This window comes from Astatotilapia calliptera, chromosome 3, assembly GCF_900246225.1.
Source record: "Astatotilapia calliptera chromosome 3, fAstCal1.2, whole genome shotgun sequence".
In the NCBI taxonomy this organism is placed as follows: domain Eukaryota; kingdom Metazoa; phylum Chordata; class Actinopteri; order Cichliformes; family Cichlidae; genus Astatotilapia; species Astatotilapia calliptera.
The window spans coordinates 46,728,026-46,746,973 of record NC_039304.1 but is presented as its reverse complement, the minus strand read 5'-3'; the positions used below and the strand labels follow the sequence as shown (position 1 = coordinate 46,746,973).

Sequence of the window (18,948 nt, the reverse complement as noted above, 5' to 3'; positions counted from 1 at the left end):
GAAAGTCTGGATCAGGACGTTTGCACATTATTATATAGAATTTGTGACCAAACCTGTTTCAGGCCGACAGAGGCTTATCACCATCTCTGGTGATCCTTTCATGAAAGCGAGAGCTGAGTCCCATCCATGTGCCACAGTCACTACACTCATCCTCTGCAGGCCAGAGGAAAAGGGAAACCTTTGCACAAGCGCAACTGCAGACTGAGAGCAACATGAAAGCGAACAATAAATGCATAGCTCCAGAAAGCAGACTTAAAAAGAGATTACTCATTCTACAAAAACATGAACTCATTATACGAATAATGATAGCAAGACTCACTATTTCTCGATTTTGGAGAGACTGAGTTGGAGGTCTCATCAATGCCAAAACTTTGTGCCTTCCAAATGTTGCAGGCACCACATTCCCATCTCCCTCAGGCTCATGGAGAGTCTAGAAAGTTACAAAAAAATATACTGATCAAAACTAATCTAAGCTAACCTAACCAAGCACATTGAAGCAATTGTTGCTGTGATTTGGCACTATACACAACTGAACTGAACTTAATTGCCTTAAAAAAACCACATCAAAAGTAATGAAATGACAGACATGCAAAATGAAATGCCTTGGAATTAGTTAATTAAAATATCTATTCATTCATACCCAACCAGTGGACTCAACCATTTTGAGCTCCAAAGGGTCTCCTTGGGGCTGACCTTCTAGCAGGGTAAGAGTGTGACAGCAGGCCAGGCTGAACAGGAGGGGCTTTGGAAGGAGGAGGCTGGGGTCATGGACAAGCTCAGAGAAACCACCAGGTCCTCCCTCAATCACTCCTTCCACATTCATACCCCCCTCTGTCAGAGTTCCGGTCTGGGAAATCAAATGAACTCTCATTAAAAGAAATACTTACATGTAAAGGAACTGTAACTCATCTCCACATGCACACTGAGCTTCTGGTAGCATATTCCCTCCTGACCTTGTCAAAGCAGAAGAGAGAGACCTTCCCACAGACGTTGATGCGTGGTGGATCGATGCAGTATATACCCTGTTTCTTCAACCTTTTCTGGGCATAGATAGCGCCAGCAGTCATGGCAAGAGGCAGGGCAGGTGGCACTGCAATGGTCACAATATCCAAGGTCCTAACAATCAGCTCCTGCCAGGTTGCCTAGACACATCAAACCACAGATTACTCATGGGTTTAGGTAAATATCACGCTTAAAAGTGAATTATAACTCTGTCTAGGACTTCTTTCTGAGTTTTCTCTGTATTATTTTAGGGTCTTTATCTTGCAATCAAAAGCACATTGAGGGACCTACCAGTATGACTTGGCACTATATAAATTAAATAGAATTGAACTGAATTGGATTAAAATCTGTGGTTGTGGTTGATCCAATAATCAATCAACCAATCTTGGAGCAGACATAGTCTTTGTGGGGATGGGGTCTTGGGGGGATGACAGAGGCAAGATGAGAAGATATAACAGGACATAAAATACACTGTCTAAATTAAAACCGGCACTTACATTCTGTTTGTAGAGGGCCACAAAAATGTAAATAGAGCCACAGAGAGCTGCAGAAAGATGATGTTGGAGATGTTGGAGCAACTTTTAATGGTTTAAAGGTTCAAAATCTGTCAAGTTGCCTTTTTTCTTACCAACAATGCCCAGCAGGAGTAGAAATTTGCCAGCATCTTGGTGAAAGCGGAAGTTGATTGGCTGAGGGTGCAGAATGGAGCTGACTAGGTGACCTTTGGCTGTAAAAAACCCTGTGGAAGAAAATTGGTGAACATACAGAAACTGTAGGGTGGCTTAGACATTTTGTTATTTTAACAATCAGTTTCTCAGACTTGGATTATCTAAGTGTTAAACTGAAAGAACAATTCCATTTTAACATAACATCTGTTTGGACTTTGGTAGGAAGCCACACAGACACAAGCAGAATAACAAGTGTCATCTTCATGAGGCGATGGCACTAACTACTGAACCTCCAGGTAACATCAGGTTTTTAATCACAACTGAAAAACATATCTTTCCTTTTATAAGTAGAAACTTGAGATTTCTTTTATTAAATGTTATGCATAATTATTAGGATATGTGTAAGAATACAGTAAGAACAGGAGTAAAACTGTGGGAGGACCCAGTCCTCCGATGTTAGGACAGATGTTTTATTCTTATTTATTCTGCAAACACTAATCTTTAATGATGATGTCAACACAGGTAACCACACACTAGATTAAAAAAAAAAGGGTAACAGGAAGTTTTTGACATGACTTGACTAAGGGTACCTTGACCACTCAGTAATATCTGTGCTTAGAGGCACTGAGCTCATCAGTTACTCTCCTTACCAGTGTTTGTGACAACAGCAACAGCACCATCATCTCCCGACTTCCCGCATTTGGCCTGAATGATCTTAGTACCAGAGAACAGGGTGTGTCTGTGCTCTGTGTCTGACCTGTACTGCCTGTCACCTGCCTGCAGTGGAGTTTTCAGCTCTGGGACACTTTCACCTGGGCAGAGATAACAAAATAACTTCTATTAAAAAATTATTCAAAGGAAAATTTGAAATTAACTGGAAGAGGTTAGCATACTGACAGGCCGGGAAACTCACCCAATACAGCGTTTTGTTTTTTGATTTCTTTCAAATTTTAATAATTTTTATCAGCTTATGTACTTAGGGTCACTCTATCTCAGAACATGGTATATCATGTTTAGGTGGAAACTAACAAGCTAACTTCCTGCTAACTTCTAACTCCAATAAATTTAATAAATACTGTTTTCATGGATTGTCATGGTCCGTGGCCTGGCGTCTGAGGAGCAGAGGGGATGCCCACGCCTACGGGCGTTCATCAGGAGGACTATTTAACCCCGCACGGCCGGCTGCTCCACGCCAGTCCGTTAGTCACCATTCAGCGGTAACTTGGCCCCCACGTGAAGGTGGATGTGGAATTTCTGGTTTCTTTTGAACTATGTTAATCCTTTTACTGTGTGCTCAGGTTGTCGTTCGGCGTGTTTGAGTCTACACCTGCCCGTCCTCCTGCCCGCCTGGAGCTCAGATTAGCCACCAGTAATCATCTTCTCCGTCTTCCTGGAGTCCTCTCCCGCAGACCCTCACCCCTCCATCCAGTTCCCACAGCCCAGCCCTGATTGTAAGATAAATAGCTCTACCCCGTTGTATGCTGTTATCTCCCTGGTCCCCAGTAACTCCCTTCCCTTTTGTGTTGCAGCCTCCCACGGTCCCGATAACGGAGTTTCCGAGTTGTTATCTCCCGGTCCCTTGGTTCTAACATTAACACTGCGTGTTATTCTGCGTGCATCCAGGCGTGTTGTGTTTGCTTCTGGGTCCAGCTTGCGTGCTAGAACTATGGTTCTTGACATGGATGCCTGGATGTTAAACTTAATTTGTTACACCTGGTAAAGCAGCAAATCATTTTAAATAAAGATGAAAGACAGCTTTTAACTCTCAGTTATGATGCCGCAGTGATCGTTTGACTTTGGGACCTGAATGGGGAAGGAGCTTTGGACCCAGATTACTCTGCGAGGCTCCTGACTATGGTAGCCATAATGCTTCGACAATCCATCAAGTGGAGCAGCTTCGTAGCTTACCAAAGTCGTACTAAAACATTTTTGACAGATCTTTGAGCGGCGTGTACCACATAAAATTGGTTCGAGGTCAGTAAGCAAAACCAGAATTTATACATAAGGCACACTGTCGATTTTTGAGAAAATTAAAGGATTTCAACAGTGCCTTATAGTGTGGAAAATAGGGTATATTGAAAACAATTTGATATATGAGGGTAACATTTTTTTTTGGCCTGTCCCATTTGGTTCTTTAGCCGTCAGAATTGTTGTCTGAAGACCAACAAGGATACCCAATGGATTTACTTTGCCAAATGGATCATCGTGGCATTGCCGTATTGGTCCATTTGATCAACCTTTGTTGTTATTATTTATTTTATTTTATTTTCAGTTGTTACAGACGGGACAGACATGACTGAGGGATAGGAAAGGGAGAAAGAAAGAGGAAGGAAAAGAAAAACAGAAGGGGAGAGGGACAGTGAGAAAGGGCACTTAAAAAGAGAAAGAAGAAAAAAAATCTCCTGGAAAGTTTTGGTTCCCTTGTCTTGTCCTCTGTGATTTAGTTCAGCTCTGTCTCATTCTCCCCAGCTGTCTCCACTTTCCTGATTACCCTTCTGTGTGTGCATATAAATGTTGTCCTCCCATTGTGTTTTTTCTAACTATAGGTTTCAGTAGCTTATAGTTTTGTAGTGTTCCTTTTGGTTTGTGGGCTTCTTTACCACCAACAGACAATAAACTCACTTCAGTTTAACTCTGTCTGCCTTACTTGAGTAGTTTTTTTCTGACTACTTTTTACTCTCACTCCCTACATTTTTCAGCAAATATCTGTGCTTTCTTCTCCTTACATTTTCAGACTGACTTGCTTTTGCTGCTTTGACCCGTGGTGATAGATCTTTCTCTGTGGCAGGTCCCAGACTTTGGAATAGTCTCCCCTTAAATATTAGATCTGCATAAACACTTGAGCAATCTAAATCATTACTAAAGACACATTTCTATGCCCTGGCTTTTAACACACTATGACCCAAGCATTTTGGTCTTATTTGAATTAGTTTTAGTTATTGTTTTAATTTAATTTTTATATTGTTAAGCACTTTGTGCAGCATCAGCAGTTTGAAATGTGCTATATAAATAAATTTGACCTTGACCTTGACCCATTTGTAGTGAGTTATTATTCCGTTAGGGCAGCAATAAACTCTTTCTGGTTTTCCTTTTGAGGTGTACTATGTACCTGTGAGCATGCTCTCATCAACAAGGCACTCCCCAACCAGCAGCACAGCATCACATGGAAGCAGCAGACCTTTCTGTGGGATGATGAGACAGTCACCGGGGACCAGGTCTATCGAACTCACACATTCCTTTGCTGGGAAAACATAGAACTCAGAATAACTATATATAATTACATTTATGGGTTTAATACAGAAAACAACAAACAGATAAAGGTAGCCTCGCTTTTTTTGGCCAAGTAGAGAAAAACTTGCAGTGGGGCAGTTTCCATCCAAGGACGAAGGGACTGGGATGAAAATTAGTACTTCGAAGTCTGAGACCATGGATTGGGGATGAGTTGCTGATCCATGTGGAAGAGCTCAAGTATCTCAGGGTCTTATTTATGACTGAAGGCAGACGGGAGTGGGAGACAGAATGACTGATTGGTGAAGCATCTGGACTGACGTGGACACCGTAACAGTATATTTTAGTGAAGAGGGAGTCAATCTACATTTCTATCCTCACTAAAATGGATGACTTAAAGCTATAGCTGATATATCACATATCTGGCACCAAAACCTCTGAACTGATGGACAGAACATTTTGGTCTAAGCTGACTGATAGATCCTCCTCGCATTTTGCAATAGGAAGGGATAATGATTCATCTGTTTTGGAGAGTGTCCTGTATATTTTCGATTGTAATTTGGGAGTTTTTAGACTAAGAAATTGTAGCACAATAGGTGGTGTTTATAATTCGACTTGATTAGGCTTAAATGTCTTTTATCCTATCCTATCCTATCTGGGTTATATGTATAGGATAGCTGCACGGCAGTGGAAAATTCCACTGAGTAGGATGGTGTTAAAAACATGCCCGTATTTGGGTATGACGGCATTTTCAGGAAACGGTTGTGGGTGTTTCAAGGATGAGCTGAAGGTATTGTCCACCACCATGATATGATATGGCATGAGCAGGGTGCCTGGAGTGAGCTTCACTAGGCGATAGGTCCGTGGTAGGAGATCACCTCGGGGACGAAGGCCCCAGTCCGAATGTGCCGTACACGTTTAAGGTAGTACAGAAAGCTTTTGTTGGACTTGGAAAGAAATATGGTCACATTGGATGTAGGTGCTGTGAACCAAATGATTTTATGTGATGGACTGAAACTGACCAAGTTATTACACAGTTCTAGTTACATGCGGTCATGAATAATTAATTAACATAATAATTAATAGTCCACATAAACCTTTCACGATAAAGTTGAAGATCCTGTTCAGATTTTTCAAAATAAATAAAATGATGACAAAATACATAGAAACATGCATACAAATACAATACAAAATACAAACATCATGAGAATGTTTATGCATGAAAAGCAAAAAAACCCATCAGGTGCTCAAAATAAAGTTTAGACTCAAAGGTTTGAACAGGCTTTTACCCGCAGCGAGCCATATAGTAAATACTCACAAAGAAAATGGCAGCCGTTACTACTTATATCTAAAGTGTATAGTGTCATGCATCGGTGAAAACACTCGACTCCAGGTAAAAGATGTCCAGCTGAAAACACTTCATGCAAGTCGGGCTGCCCGAGAACCAAAGAATTGTACATTTTTTGCAATATATTTTGTTATCGGGATGAGAAATGTCTTATCTCGGATTATGAGCTCTTGGTCATATCGCACAGCCCTACCCCTCTATCTGTGTCATCAGTAGCTGTGAATAGTAGTGATGGATGTATGAATGCACTTAAAACTCACCTCCTGACTTTCTGCGGATCGTGACGTCTGTGACCAACCTGGCCATGTTATGCAAAGTGATAGATTGCTTTGAAGTAATGTAAAAAAAAAAAAGAAAAAGAAGAACTGTAATTAATTATTAACATTCATTTTCAAAGACAAACCAAATAAACTGTAATTTAATACTGTGTCACATGACATGCTCACTCTGCGGGTCTCATAAAGTGAGTAAACAATGGAGCCGGCAGAGAGTACAAGGACCACTGTGGCATAATAATAATAGTTATCACTTATCCAAAGGACAATGCCAAACAGCTGGAACACATAGAATGGGTTGAGGATCTACGAAAACAGAAAAAGATAGAAATAGTTTAAGAGGTCATGTGACATTTCTATAAATTAAGTGTTTGCACACCAGAGACCCACACTGCACTTCTACGTTTCCACTGCTGTGTTCAATAAAGCTTTGTTAAATTCTCAGTCTTATTGTCCCTTGAGTCTGCTTTTTGGTTCAGCTCCCACATACTGGCCTTTCGGCCCTTGACATTAATACTTCAAATATTTAGAAGCACTGTGATTTAAAAAATACATGTACATAATAATAGTAATAGAAATATAATAATAATGTCATTATAATCCCACCTCCTCAAACAACAACCTTATCCAAGGCTTTACTGGTACATTGATGAGGTTGGGTCCATATATGCTTCTCCTGAAAAAGTCATACAAGTAATTACAGTCATCCTGTTGGATTAAAAACAATCTGATCATTTCTCCATTCATATATCCTCTCCTACCTTGAGCTCTGCTCCTGAGGACTCAGTCCGCTTTGGAAGTCATACAGTTTACTGCAGGTCCAGTCTTCATGAAGAGAACTAAGACCGGAGATGAGAAATTGTAGTAATATGTCAGTGGGCTCTGAGGTATTTTCTCCTTTTGAATTTAACAGTTAAATCTCACAGTTTTTTTTCTTTTTCCAGTACCTAACACGACAGAAAGCACCCTTCCTCTCCACCCAGATGTATCGCAGCTCTTCAAACAGGTAGTACCGCAGCAGCGTTTTCTGTAAACAAGTAAAGCTCACTTTTTCCACAGGCTTGACAGAAATCAGTCAGCAGAAAATAATTTACTAAAGACAGCTCACATTACCTCCCCCGTGTACAGGTGAACAGTATCTCTGCAGTCTGGCTCCTCTAGCTCTCCCAGCAGCTCCAAACTGTGAGGAATCAGCAAAGTTAGCTATACTAGACACATAGTTTTACTTCAGTGTTCTTCTAAATATGTAAGAGCTGACAGGTTACAGGTGACAGAGCTGACCTGCCCTCCTCTACCTCCTCAGTGAGGACCTCCACCACAGACTGCTGGCCAGAAGAGTCCTGGGAAAAAAACATATATTTTCTTTTTAAACATAAATTATTTTGATAAAGGTTTTGTGTTCTTGGAAACTACAAAAGAATGTTGTTGTTGTTTTTTTGAACATACAGCTCAATCTACAATGTGGTCAAGAAGAAAAACTAAAAGCAACTGTCAAGGTTTAAAATTCCCTGTGCAAATTTACTCTATATATTCCAATTTTCCATGTCAGAACATGTTCACGTATGATGTGGGATCAAAACAACCATAAAAAACAAAGCAAGTGGCAGAACTATAACAGAGAGGACATTTAATTGAGAGCTTTAAATGAAAGAAATTTAAAATCCTGCTCCTCACATACAAAGTCTTAAAAAAATCAGGCCCCATCTTATCTTAATGACCTTATAATACCATTTCACCCCATTACATCACAAACTTGTGGTTCCTAGAGTAGGATCAGACAGATAGCCGCCCCTCCCTGAACCTGGCTCTGCTGGAGCTTTCTTCCTGGTAAAAGGAAGTTTTTTCTTCCCAGTGTCATAAAGTGCTTGCTCATAGAAGGTTATATGATTGTTGGGGTTTTAATTGTATTAATGTAGGGTCTTCACCTGTCTTGAGTAAATTTTTATATTTGGTTCTATATAAAACAAAACTGAATTGAATGGATTGATCTGATTTCATGTTAAATGAATGTGAAAGTAACAAAGCATAGATGGTAAACCTTCTTTTGCATGTTAGCACATGGAGGAATAATGTGGAATAAAATTGTAAGCAGGTAAATTAAAATTTGTAAAAAAAAAAAAAAAAATCCAGTGTCTGTGAAAATTCTGGGTGTCCTCACTTTTAATATTAGAACATCTGCCAAAGCTGGAGGGCAGGAACTGCAGTGGACAAGGACAGCAAACCGTGGCCACCAGTAAAATGCAATCCACAGGAGACCCAGGGAGAGCACGAAACCCAGACGACACAACCACACTCGCCAACTCACCCACTTATAACCCTGTAAATCCTGTTGGGACAGAGAGAGAAACAGTGGATTACATCAGTTCACAAAAGCTAATTTACATGAATCCTGTTGACCTGTCAGGACCAGAGTGCACAATTAAAAGCTACTATTAAAGCCGTATGGCTTTGCAAAGTGTAGCAGTTCTAGAAGAGGATCATTTTTCACATGAAGATCGCCTTTCCTTTTTTATCTTTTGCTGTCAGTTTTACTGATGTATTTTTCCTGATTTATCGCTCCGTGAATGACTTTGTTGTGGTACAGGGGTTTGAATGTCCTTGTAATATCAGGAACTATGCCGTCAAATTGGTCTTTAGAAAAGGGCTGGGTTAGGTGCAAATCACAGGACCTTAAAAAACAAAACAAAACAGTGGGCCCTGATATCTTAAAAATTACTTTGTACTCTGTTATAAAGGGTCCAAAGTTAATTGGACAAATGACTCAAAAGGTATTTTAATGGGTAGGTGTGGGCAATTCCTTCATTATGTCATTATCGGTGAAGCAGATAAAAGGCCTGGAGTTGATTTGAGGTATGGTGCTTTCATTGAAATATTTTTGTCGTAAACAGACAACATGCAGTCAAAGGAGCTCTCCATGCAGGTGAAATAAGCCATCATTTAAGTTGCAAAAACAGAAAAGACCCATCAAAGAAATTGCTACAATATTAGGAGTGGCAAAATCTACAGTTTGGTACATCCTCAGAAAGAAAGAAAACACTGGTGAACTCAGCAACACATTAAACACCTGGACAGGGAAGACAACAGTGGTGGACGATCGCAGAATCATTTCCATGGTGAAGACAGCCAACCAAGTGAGAAACACTCTCAAAGAGGTAGGAGTATCAATATCCAAGTTTACCATGAAGACAACATTGATTGAAAGAGGGTTCACTGCAAGGTACAAGCCACACATAAGCTTCAAGAATAAAAAGGCTAGAATGGATTCTCTCTAAAAAAAAAAAAAAAAAAAAGGAAGCCAGCGCAATTTGGGAAAAACATTCTTTGGACAGATAAAATCAAGATCAACCTCTAGCAGATTGATGCCAAGAAAAAAAACTATGGTTACGGTGTGGAACAGCTCATTATCCAAAACAAATGTGACACAGGACAGAAGCTGCCGCATGAATTGTGAGGCATTCGGAGACATACTGTCTGCTCAAACCCAGTTAAGTTTCATCATACAGATGGACAATGACCCAAAACATGAAGTCAATGCAATCCAGGAGTTTATTAAAGCAAAGAAGTGGAATATTTCTGAATGTCCAAGTCAGTCACCTGATCTTAACCCAGTAGGGCATTTCACTTGCTGAACACTAAACTCCAGACAGAAAGGCCCAAATAAAGCAACAACTTAAATGCTCCTCCAGTAAAGGTCTGGCAGAGCATTTAAAAAGACGAAACTCAGTATCTGGTGACATCCATGAATTCAAGACTTCAAGCTGTCATTGCCAGCAAACTGTTTTCAATTAAGTAGTCGAAATGAACATTTTATTTTCAGTTATTTAATTTGTCCAATTAATTTTGAACCCCTGAAATAAAAGGATTGTTTTAACAAAAATGCTTTAGTTTACATTTTTATGCAGCTTTCTGTCCAACCCACAGAATTAAAGTTGGAAGTCTGCACTGTTTTATGTACATTTCATGGTACACATGTACCTGACCAAAACTAGAATAGTTGTCTCTACTCAAATATTTATCGGCCGAACAGTATGAATTCCCTCAGTATAGATACAATTATACCAAATTATACCCAGTCCTGCACAAATTAAATGTTCTCATAATCTGAGACTGTGGATCTCTGAAGACACGATCACCAAAGTTAAGCCTAAAACATTTTATTAGTCATGACCATACAACATCTAAATGCTCACATTTTGGATTAGTTTCTGGGCCAACAGATAAGTACTTTTACCATCAGGATATCAACCCCTGCAGTTTTTCTTACTCAACCTGTCATTTTAGTTTGATTCACTGGTGCTATATGTGTCAGAAAAGCTCAGGGTGCCGTACCCAGTGTTGCAACTTACCAGTGGTGAGAGTCCACCCTGCGATTCCGTCATGGTCTACACAGCAGGATATGAAGACCAGCTCTGCTTCTGCAGTAATGTTTGACGTGAGTAACAAACACACTTTAAAGTCAACAGAAAACACTACCATGCTCCTCCACATATTTTGGTTTTCTTGTATTCATACTCAGATTAAATAAAAATATCAGCTTAATGTGTGTGTTCTAAACTGGGCTGAGGTTTTTGGTTTTGTTTTCTACAAAAAGTCACATTTCCAAAATAAATGAATCTAAGCACTGCCCAATGTGAGTTATATTTAAATCACATCCCCATAAATAAATTAAGTCACTAAACAGATTGCATAAATCTTTAAAGCTCCCATAGAAATATGAGCTCCCAGGAACTACAGAAGAAGTTTGTTAGAAATTCATATCAGGACCAATAAAATCATTAAATAACAGAGGAAATATTTTAATGATATAAAACAAACAAAACAGAAAAAAAAAACACTGTAAAAGCAAAGACCTGAAACTAAACAAACCACTTTTGTTAGCGCTAAATATAGATTAAATATAAATTCAGGAACTATCTAAGCTTACCATCAGTGAGTGCTGTGTTCCTGTCAGACTGATTTTAGAGGTTTGCACATCCGCAGGTCATTTAATGCCCGTGCGGTGCCTCTTGGGCATCAGTCACACCCACCACAGACACAAAGATTAAAATGAGCACAAACACAGGAAGTCTTCACTTCCACAGTTTATCCAGCTGTTCCTGTGGTCTGAATCCGCCTTCATCGTCCGCCACTGCTCTGAGCCCACAGTAGAGGGAGGAACCTGTGTGTGTGTGTTTGTTTGTTTATATATTCAATGACATTGACACCTGGAGGGGCGTGATTGGGAGAAACTGTCTCCCCGATGTGAGCCTAAGTGGTGTTCTGTTACTGGACTCCAAAGCCAAGGTTACCATAACAAACACCATGTTTGAATATGGCATGTGCTGCAGGTTGATGATCGATTTTGTAATTCTAGCATCAGATCTTCAGCCATATGTTCTAGACACTCAGGTGATGAGTTGGATCAAGTATTAGGGGAGGATGCTGGACAGAGCTGGTGCACCTAAACATATAATGAGGGTGTGCCGAGCTGGGGCCCCTCTCTGATCCACAGATAAAGCACTTTTAAATAGAGGTGGCACTACCGTTTACAAATGACTAAAACTGCTTATCAATAAAGCAATTTAGGAGAGACAGGCTCTTACTTTGACATATGAAAGAGTGAGTAGTCAGGTATTTCACCTGATCCATGCGAAAGAGCTGTGTGGGAGGGATGATGCGCATGTAATATATTTTCATCATTTGAAAGCCAGAAGAGTGATGGTTTTTCAAGCCTGCGTGCACGTTGTTGTTGTTTAGTTTTTTTTAGCCATTGAAATTTCATAACTTATGAAGTTCTGAGGGAACAATTCGTAAACAGTAAATGGTTCTTATACAGCGCTCTGTACTCTGAGTAGAGTAATGAATGACGTCCATGACACAGACGACACCAGAAACAACTGTGGTGGTTTTAAACAGAGTAAGTGTTTTATTTACGTTTTCCATTCATGTTGTCTGAGTATGTGATCTGGGGCCCGTTCTTCGTACCGCGCTAAGTGAGTTAGCTGGATGAGATTGTTGACGATTTCGCGTGATCCTGGATCGTTCGGTTCCCCGAAGCCCATCCGGGACTTGCTGTCATAGCAACAGAGCCGTAAGCGTAAACCTGCTGGGGAGCAGTAGAATAAGTTGATTTCAATTCACATACACTACACAGACAGGATGTTTCTACACATCTACCTGTTTCACTGAGACAAGTTCACTTCCTGTTTGCGGACGACACTACAGTGGTGGGTCTTATCACCAACGGTGATGAGACGGCTTACAGGGAGGAGGTCAGCGCCCTGACCCACTGGTGTCAAGACAACCATCTCACCCTCAACGTCGCAAAGACAAAGGAGTTGATAGTGGACTTCCGGAGGTGCAGAGAAGTACACACCCCCATCACCATCAACGGCGCTGCTGTGGAGAGAGTGAGCAGCTTCCGGTTCCTTGGTGTACATCTGGCTGAGGATCTTACGTGGTCAGTACACACAAACAAAACAGTGAAGAAGGCGCAGCAGCGCCTCTTCTTTCTCAGGAGACTGAAAAGATTCGGCATGAGCCCCCGCATCCTCAGGACCTTCTATCACTGTGCCATTGAGAGCATCCTCACTGGATGCATCACCACCTGGTATGGCAACAGCACCGCCTACAACTGCAAAGCTCTCCAGCGAGTAGTGCGGTGCTCTGAACGGATAATTGGAGGTGAGCTTCCCTCCCTCCAAGACATCTACAGGAAGCGGTGCCTGAGGAAAGCGGGGAGGATCATCAAGGACTCCAGTCACCCCAGCCATAAACTGTTCAGACTGCTTCCATCAGGAAGGAGGTTCTGCAGCATCCGGTCCCGTACCAGCAGACTGAGAGACAGCTTTTTCCATCAGGCCATCAGACTGCTGAACACTTCATAGACACCTCAGCTTCACTACTGGAACTCCAACATTATGCACTCCACACTGTATATAAATGCCACTTGTTTTGCACATATTCAACTCTGTATATTTTATATATTTTATTATTATTATTATTTTTTTTTTTTTTTTTACTATTTAATTTGTAAAAATGTGTATACACACACACACACACACACACACACACACACACACACACGTAGGAAAATATTTAGTATACACATCCAGAAATGCATACACTATTATATATTGTACATATATTTATTAGTTTCAGGTTGGCCATTCTTGTATTTTGCTTGTTTATGTTGTTGTGTTTGCACATCTCTGTTGCTTGTGGGGCTCGCACACAAGAATTTCACTCACATGTGCTGTGCCAGTGTGCCTGCACATGTGATGTGACAATAAAAGTGATTTGATTTTTGATTTGATTACTTTGTAAACGTACTTGTTTGTCAAATATGTGTATGTAAAGCTGGAGAAGACAGGACTGTGGTTTCTAAAATGTTGCTATGGTCTTTTTTTTTCTTTTTTTTCTTTTGCAGGTGAACAATCAAACTTAAGAATATGATTTCATAGAAGAAATGGAGCTTTAAACAGAATCACCTTTTCATATTCAAAATTATTAAAGCTTTAAGGTATTTTTCAGGCCTCCACTTTTTTTCTGTTGGCTATAACGGGCCACATTTGAGCATACAGAGTAAGCAAATATGTACTTGTAATGTGCTCAGATAATTTCAATAAGTGCTTACAGAGGGGAAATTAATGTAGCCTCTAACTGCAATTGATTTATATAGGACAAACAGACCAAGCACTGTGGCTCATAATACAATTACACCTTACCTGTTTGGACTATATTTTTATATTTCATTTTTACTTGCTGCCAGGAACGTTTGGGGCCTGTTGGGTTGCACCTGCGCTCACATCACGTCACAAAATAAAATGTATGAAATAAAAAATAAAATATAATAAAATAACGTGTTAAATGGGTGGAAATCCCTAGATCAATGTTTAAATTAACACTCACGCATTGACTCTGTCGGCCATGTTTTGCCATGCATGCTCCCTTTCTTTTGCAGCTGAGGCTGTGTTACTTTTTTTCCGCAAAATTTGCATGTTATCGCCCACCCCCGTGACATCACGCTCCAAAGCCCTATACTGCCATCAGAATTTCGGCCTCAAGCGCTGTAAAATACATTGACCGCGCCTTCTTTCCCTCCGTCTCCATGGTGACTCGCTTAATCTGTGCTCCACTAATCAGGGCTTTATGTATCCTCGTGCGCGCGCTTCACTTGGGGTTAAAGCAACTCCGCGTTGACTGAACTAATTGTTATCAGCCTTTCTGAAACCGAATATTCCGAGTTGGACAGTTCGGGGTTACTCAACCCTGAGTATCGTTTTTCACTCTGAGTTTTCTAAACCGGCTTCCTGGAATAGGGCCCTGGTGTTCTGGGTAAACCACGGCCTGAAGCGTGCCCTGGGGTCCTGCCCTCCTCCTTTTCAGTCTGTTTGCGACCATTGCTGCTGCTGCTGCTGCTCAAAGTTCTGTCCTGGTTCTGACCCCAATTGGGGCAGTCCTTTCTCCAGTGTCCATGCTCACCGCAGGTGAAACCTGCATCTTCTTCTGTGTTTTTTGTCCATTCTGAGGTGCCTTCTGACCTCAGTTACTCCTCCTGTCTCTGGCACGCCCTTTTTGCTGCCCGATCATCCGTGTTGGTCCATCACTGTCCTGCACAGTGTGAATGCAAAGTTATCAAGGTCAGCATTCTTTTGCTCGGCCTTACTTTTCATTCGGGCTTGGCGGGCGTCTCGTCACAGCTCTGTCAGCTGAAGCTGACTGAGAATTTTCCCCCGTGTAGTGAAACGGGCCTTGGGTTTAGTGCTCTCCGTCTCTGCTGCATGAGATCACATTCCTGCAGCACTGTTGACATTTTCAGGTCGTTGTTGTGGGTCCAGCTGTTGCAGCATTTGGTCAGGGTCACGTAGAGGGGAGAGCAGGAGTCCAGTTCAGCCTCGGCTTTCAGGGCCGCAAAGCAGCCTGTAATTAAGCATAAAGAGAAAAAACAAAAACAAAACAAAACAAACACAAACGAAAAACAAAAACAAACGAACAGGAAAATGATGTTGTGTTGGCTGTGTTATTTAGACGGGGAAACAACGGGGCCAGGCCCTGTGTCAGCCTTCTCTCCCCCTTTTTTTTTTTTGTTTTTTCTCACCATATAATCCACTCATGACCCACCAAGCTGACAGGACAACACAGGTACATATTAAAATTCTTAAGATCATGTTTAAAAGCCCAAAAATGGAATTTTCTTTCATTCAGTAATCACTTGTATTAATCAATCAGCAGAAAACATGTCACAATTTGACTCTTTTTACCACTAAATTTGTTGTGTCTTGCCTGGTTGGTTAGACCAGTGTTTCTTTTTTTTTTTTTTTTTTTTTAGTTAAATTGTTGTCCTGCAACCCAGAGAGTTTCTTTGTCAGTAATGTATAAACTTTATTATTTAACAACAGAAGTATGTTAAGTTTCGCTGCTTTAACCTTGTTGGAAAATCTTCACATGTTCATGAGTGTAAGCTGTTTCTTCATTGCGTGTATGTGCATTTGTATAAAAGCAGGTTAATTTGAACTTTTTCTCAAACTAGGCGTTACCTTAAAAGGAGCCTTTCTCTCAGATTTCTCTGCTTGTGTGTGTTTTTGTTTCACCTTTTGTTGTGATGCTCCGGACGCCTTCCCAACCTCCACAAGTCCGTTGGCCCCAATTTTATGTGTTAAAAACTTCTCTTAATTTCTCCTCTAATTCTCTCCTCGCTGCTGTCTTTTTCACAGCTGCTGATTCGTGCTGGGTGTGGTTCCCATTACTATAATTTTGCTTCGGCCGCTGTGCTTGTGGGGGCAGTTGGTCCAGGTCCGCAGCTTCCTGTATTAACACACTAAGAGATTTATTTAATTTCATTTTCATCACAGTTAAACAGATAAGCAGGCAACCCGCCTACCTTGACAGCGTAAACTGCACGCCAGTCTCCCAACACATTCCTCTCTGTACTCCTCCATAATTCTCCACTACACACCTCTCACTATCTCTCTTTTTTATTTTTATTACACCACAGAGTAATACACCCAATTATACCCGTCTATCTCTATGTGGCTCCAAATTCCCTCTTTATTTAATTTCACATTCGTCAGGGGACAGGCACACAACAATTTCAACCACTGAAACGAGGAATTCAACCTTTTTATATTTCTTTACTAATCTAGACTCAACCTTTGTTCGCAAAATGTGTCTTGTTCTAGTCCGGAATAAATGTGAACCCGTGATTACACGGCCGTTCCAGTGTTATTCTGTAGCTATGCGGGAGTCCTCAGTTCCCAAGTCACCACCTCGGCATCCAGACGCCGCTGGGCCTGGCCGCGCGTCCACGACCAGGAGGGTCACCACACCTTGAACAAATTAGTTTCCACAGGTACACCAGGCGTCAACCTTAGATCTTAAAGCATCCTCTTCGCACTAATGTCCTCCTATTCAAACACATCAACCATCACTGTGACTGTGTTCACACTTCACACCCAGAAACACACTCAGAGCACGCCTCACTCACACTCAAAACAGCACCAAGAGCGCGCTTTGCAGCTTCGCACACACTCACCCACAGTGAGACACACAGAGAGCGCTCCTCATCAGCAGAAATTTGCACAGAAACTTCTGAGCTCAACTGTTAGAATTCTTTTGAAACACAACAACCAAAGACCAAATACCCCTGTCTCTGCGTTATGACCGCCACAACGGGGCAAAGTCGCATCATAAAAGTGATGCCTGCGTCCCCTGAAGTTATTACTGACACCATAAACCAGGTTTTGCTCTATGTACTTCTTGGCTAGTAAAATTTTACTTTATTTTACGGTCGCAGCCCTTATGACTCGACAGACACCATAAACCACCGTCAAACCTCTATTCAATGTACTGAAACCAGCACCAACCACTACTGCACTTCACGGCCGCACCACCGGAACACGGCCGTATCATAAACCAAAACCTACGGACGTGTTGCGCTTTCGGCGTTGCCAGCGTTCAACTGCACCGTGAGCCAGCATCTGCTTTTCCTTAAATCAATTTCTATTTCATAGCCGGCAGGAGCAAGGACTTAACAGTAACCATAAACAAACTTCAAAACCTCGACTTCAATGTACTGAGCTTATGGCCGCGTCTCCAGAAGAAATTCTAATGTATTATTGCTACAGAAGCCAGTTTTAGACTAAGTTAAATGTGGAAGGTAAAGTGGGCTGCAACTAGTCCAACGTAGTGTGTTATTAGTATCTCGGTAGAAGCAGCTTACTGCAACTAGTCCAACGTAGTGTGTTATTAGTATCTCGGTAGAAGCAGCTTACTGCAACTAGTCCAACGTAGTGTGTTATTAGTATCTCGGTAGAAGCAGCTTAATGCAACTAGTCCAACGTAGTATGTTATTAGTATCTCGGTAGAAGCAGCTTACTGCAACTAGTCCAACGTAGTATGTTATTAGTATCTCGGTAGAAGCAGCTTACTGCAACTAGTCCAACGTAGTGTCTTATTAGTTTCTCGGTAGAAGCAGTTTACTCAACACACTGGAATTTAGCCTCAACTTATGTTGTTAGTATCTTGCGCCAAAAACCAGACACGGACAAATTTAATGTGAAAATACGTGTAACTCAGTGAACAGATTAATTTGGAAAGCCCAATATGCACATTTGGTATTTATAATACAACAGGCTGTGCTTACCTTTTTATATTTGGACCGGTCCTCTGTTCGCCTCGCCTCACGATCTCACCAAAGGCCAAATCTGCACCTCCTCAGCACACCAAAGATCCGGGTCACACGGCACCAAGTTGTTAAAATCTCCCAATTCTTTGAATGTTTGGGCTGAAGGAAGGACAATACTCGGTGTATCAATGCTCAATCAACAATCATTTATTTCCATACAATTCAACACATAAGAGCATTACAACGTCCGGACGGGAGAGATGCTACCAGAGGGTCAGCAGCATGTCTCTAACTGGTGACGGGTTGCTCAGCTTTTTATAGTCTCTAGTGGCCCCCACCTAGTCGTAAAAGTCTAAACATTCACATTCTTTCTCTCTTACGGCGCCTAAATTATGACCTCGGCTCCTTGCTCCTTCTGCTCTCTGCAAAGGTGGGGGTATGGAATGTTGTCTATCTCCCTAGACACCAAGTCTCCTGCTTACAACCTTCTTTTGATGATTCAGCAGTAAAGCATGTCAAGAAAACAGTGTAACACATTCACAGCCGATCAAGGATACAGAATGATGCACACTTATCTAATGAACTACAAAATGATTATGTTCTTTTAACTCAAAAGTATAATGAGGACTAAACTACATACTGATCACACACTCTATATTAAAGGGTATAATATGATCTACAGCAGTATCATAATTCAACTACTTTGATTACATATATAAGGTAACATATGATAACAGAATAATCTCAACAATCCATTATGAACCTGGCTGTCTCTCTGTACACACACACACACACACACACACACACACACACACACACACA

General features: G+C 41.2%; 1 protein-coding gene across 4 annotated transcripts in view; it reads right to left on the bottom strand.

The window, feature by feature from the left end:
• Window positions 1-18,251, bottom strand: part of LOC113010303 (cation-transporting ATPase 13A2-like) — a 36,929-nt gene extending 18,678 nt beyond the window's left edge. Inside the window, exons 1-18 of one of the 4 annotated variants that reach the window (XM_026149348.1) lie at window positions 18,145-18,251; window positions 10,868-10,936; window positions 8,680-8,847; window positions 7,803-7,861; window positions 7,635-7,701; window positions 7,469-7,548; window positions 7,283-7,360; window positions 7,128-7,197; window positions 6,693-6,827; window positions 6,507-6,573; window positions 4,780-4,911; window positions 2,321-2,482; window positions 1,631-1,741; window positions 1,500-1,546; window positions 954-1,142; window positions 641-847; window positions 320-430; window positions 54-201 (exon numbers count right to left, since the gene is read on the bottom strand). In XM_026149348.1, coding sequence (XP_026005133.1) covers window positions 54-201; window positions 320-430; window positions 641-847; window positions 954-1,142; window positions 1,500-1,546; window positions 1,631-1,741; window positions 2,321-2,482; window positions 4,780-4,911; window positions 6,507-6,573; window positions 6,693-6,827; window positions 7,128-7,197; window positions 7,283-7,360; window positions 7,469-7,548; window positions 7,635-7,701; window positions 7,803-7,861; window positions 8,680-8,847; window positions 10,868-10,900 — 1,864 coding nt within the window. In that variant the 5' untranslated portion in view covers window positions 10,901-10,936; window positions 18,145-18,251. Of the gene's footprint in view, window positions 1-53; window positions 202-319; window positions 431-640; window positions 848-953; window positions 1,143-1,499; window positions 1,547-1,630; window positions 1,742-2,320; window positions 2,483-4,779; window positions 4,912-6,506; window positions 6,574-6,692; window positions 6,828-7,127; window positions 7,198-7,282; window positions 7,361-7,468; window positions 7,549-7,634; window positions 7,702-7,802; window positions 7,862-8,679; window positions 8,848-10,867; window positions 11,316-12,434; window positions 12,511-18,144 lie in introns of those variants that run through there. The other 3 variants (XM_026149341.1, XM_026149333.1, XM_026149357.1) reach the window with 3 other exon arrangements.
• Window positions 18,252-18,948: the final 697 nt, after the last annotated feature.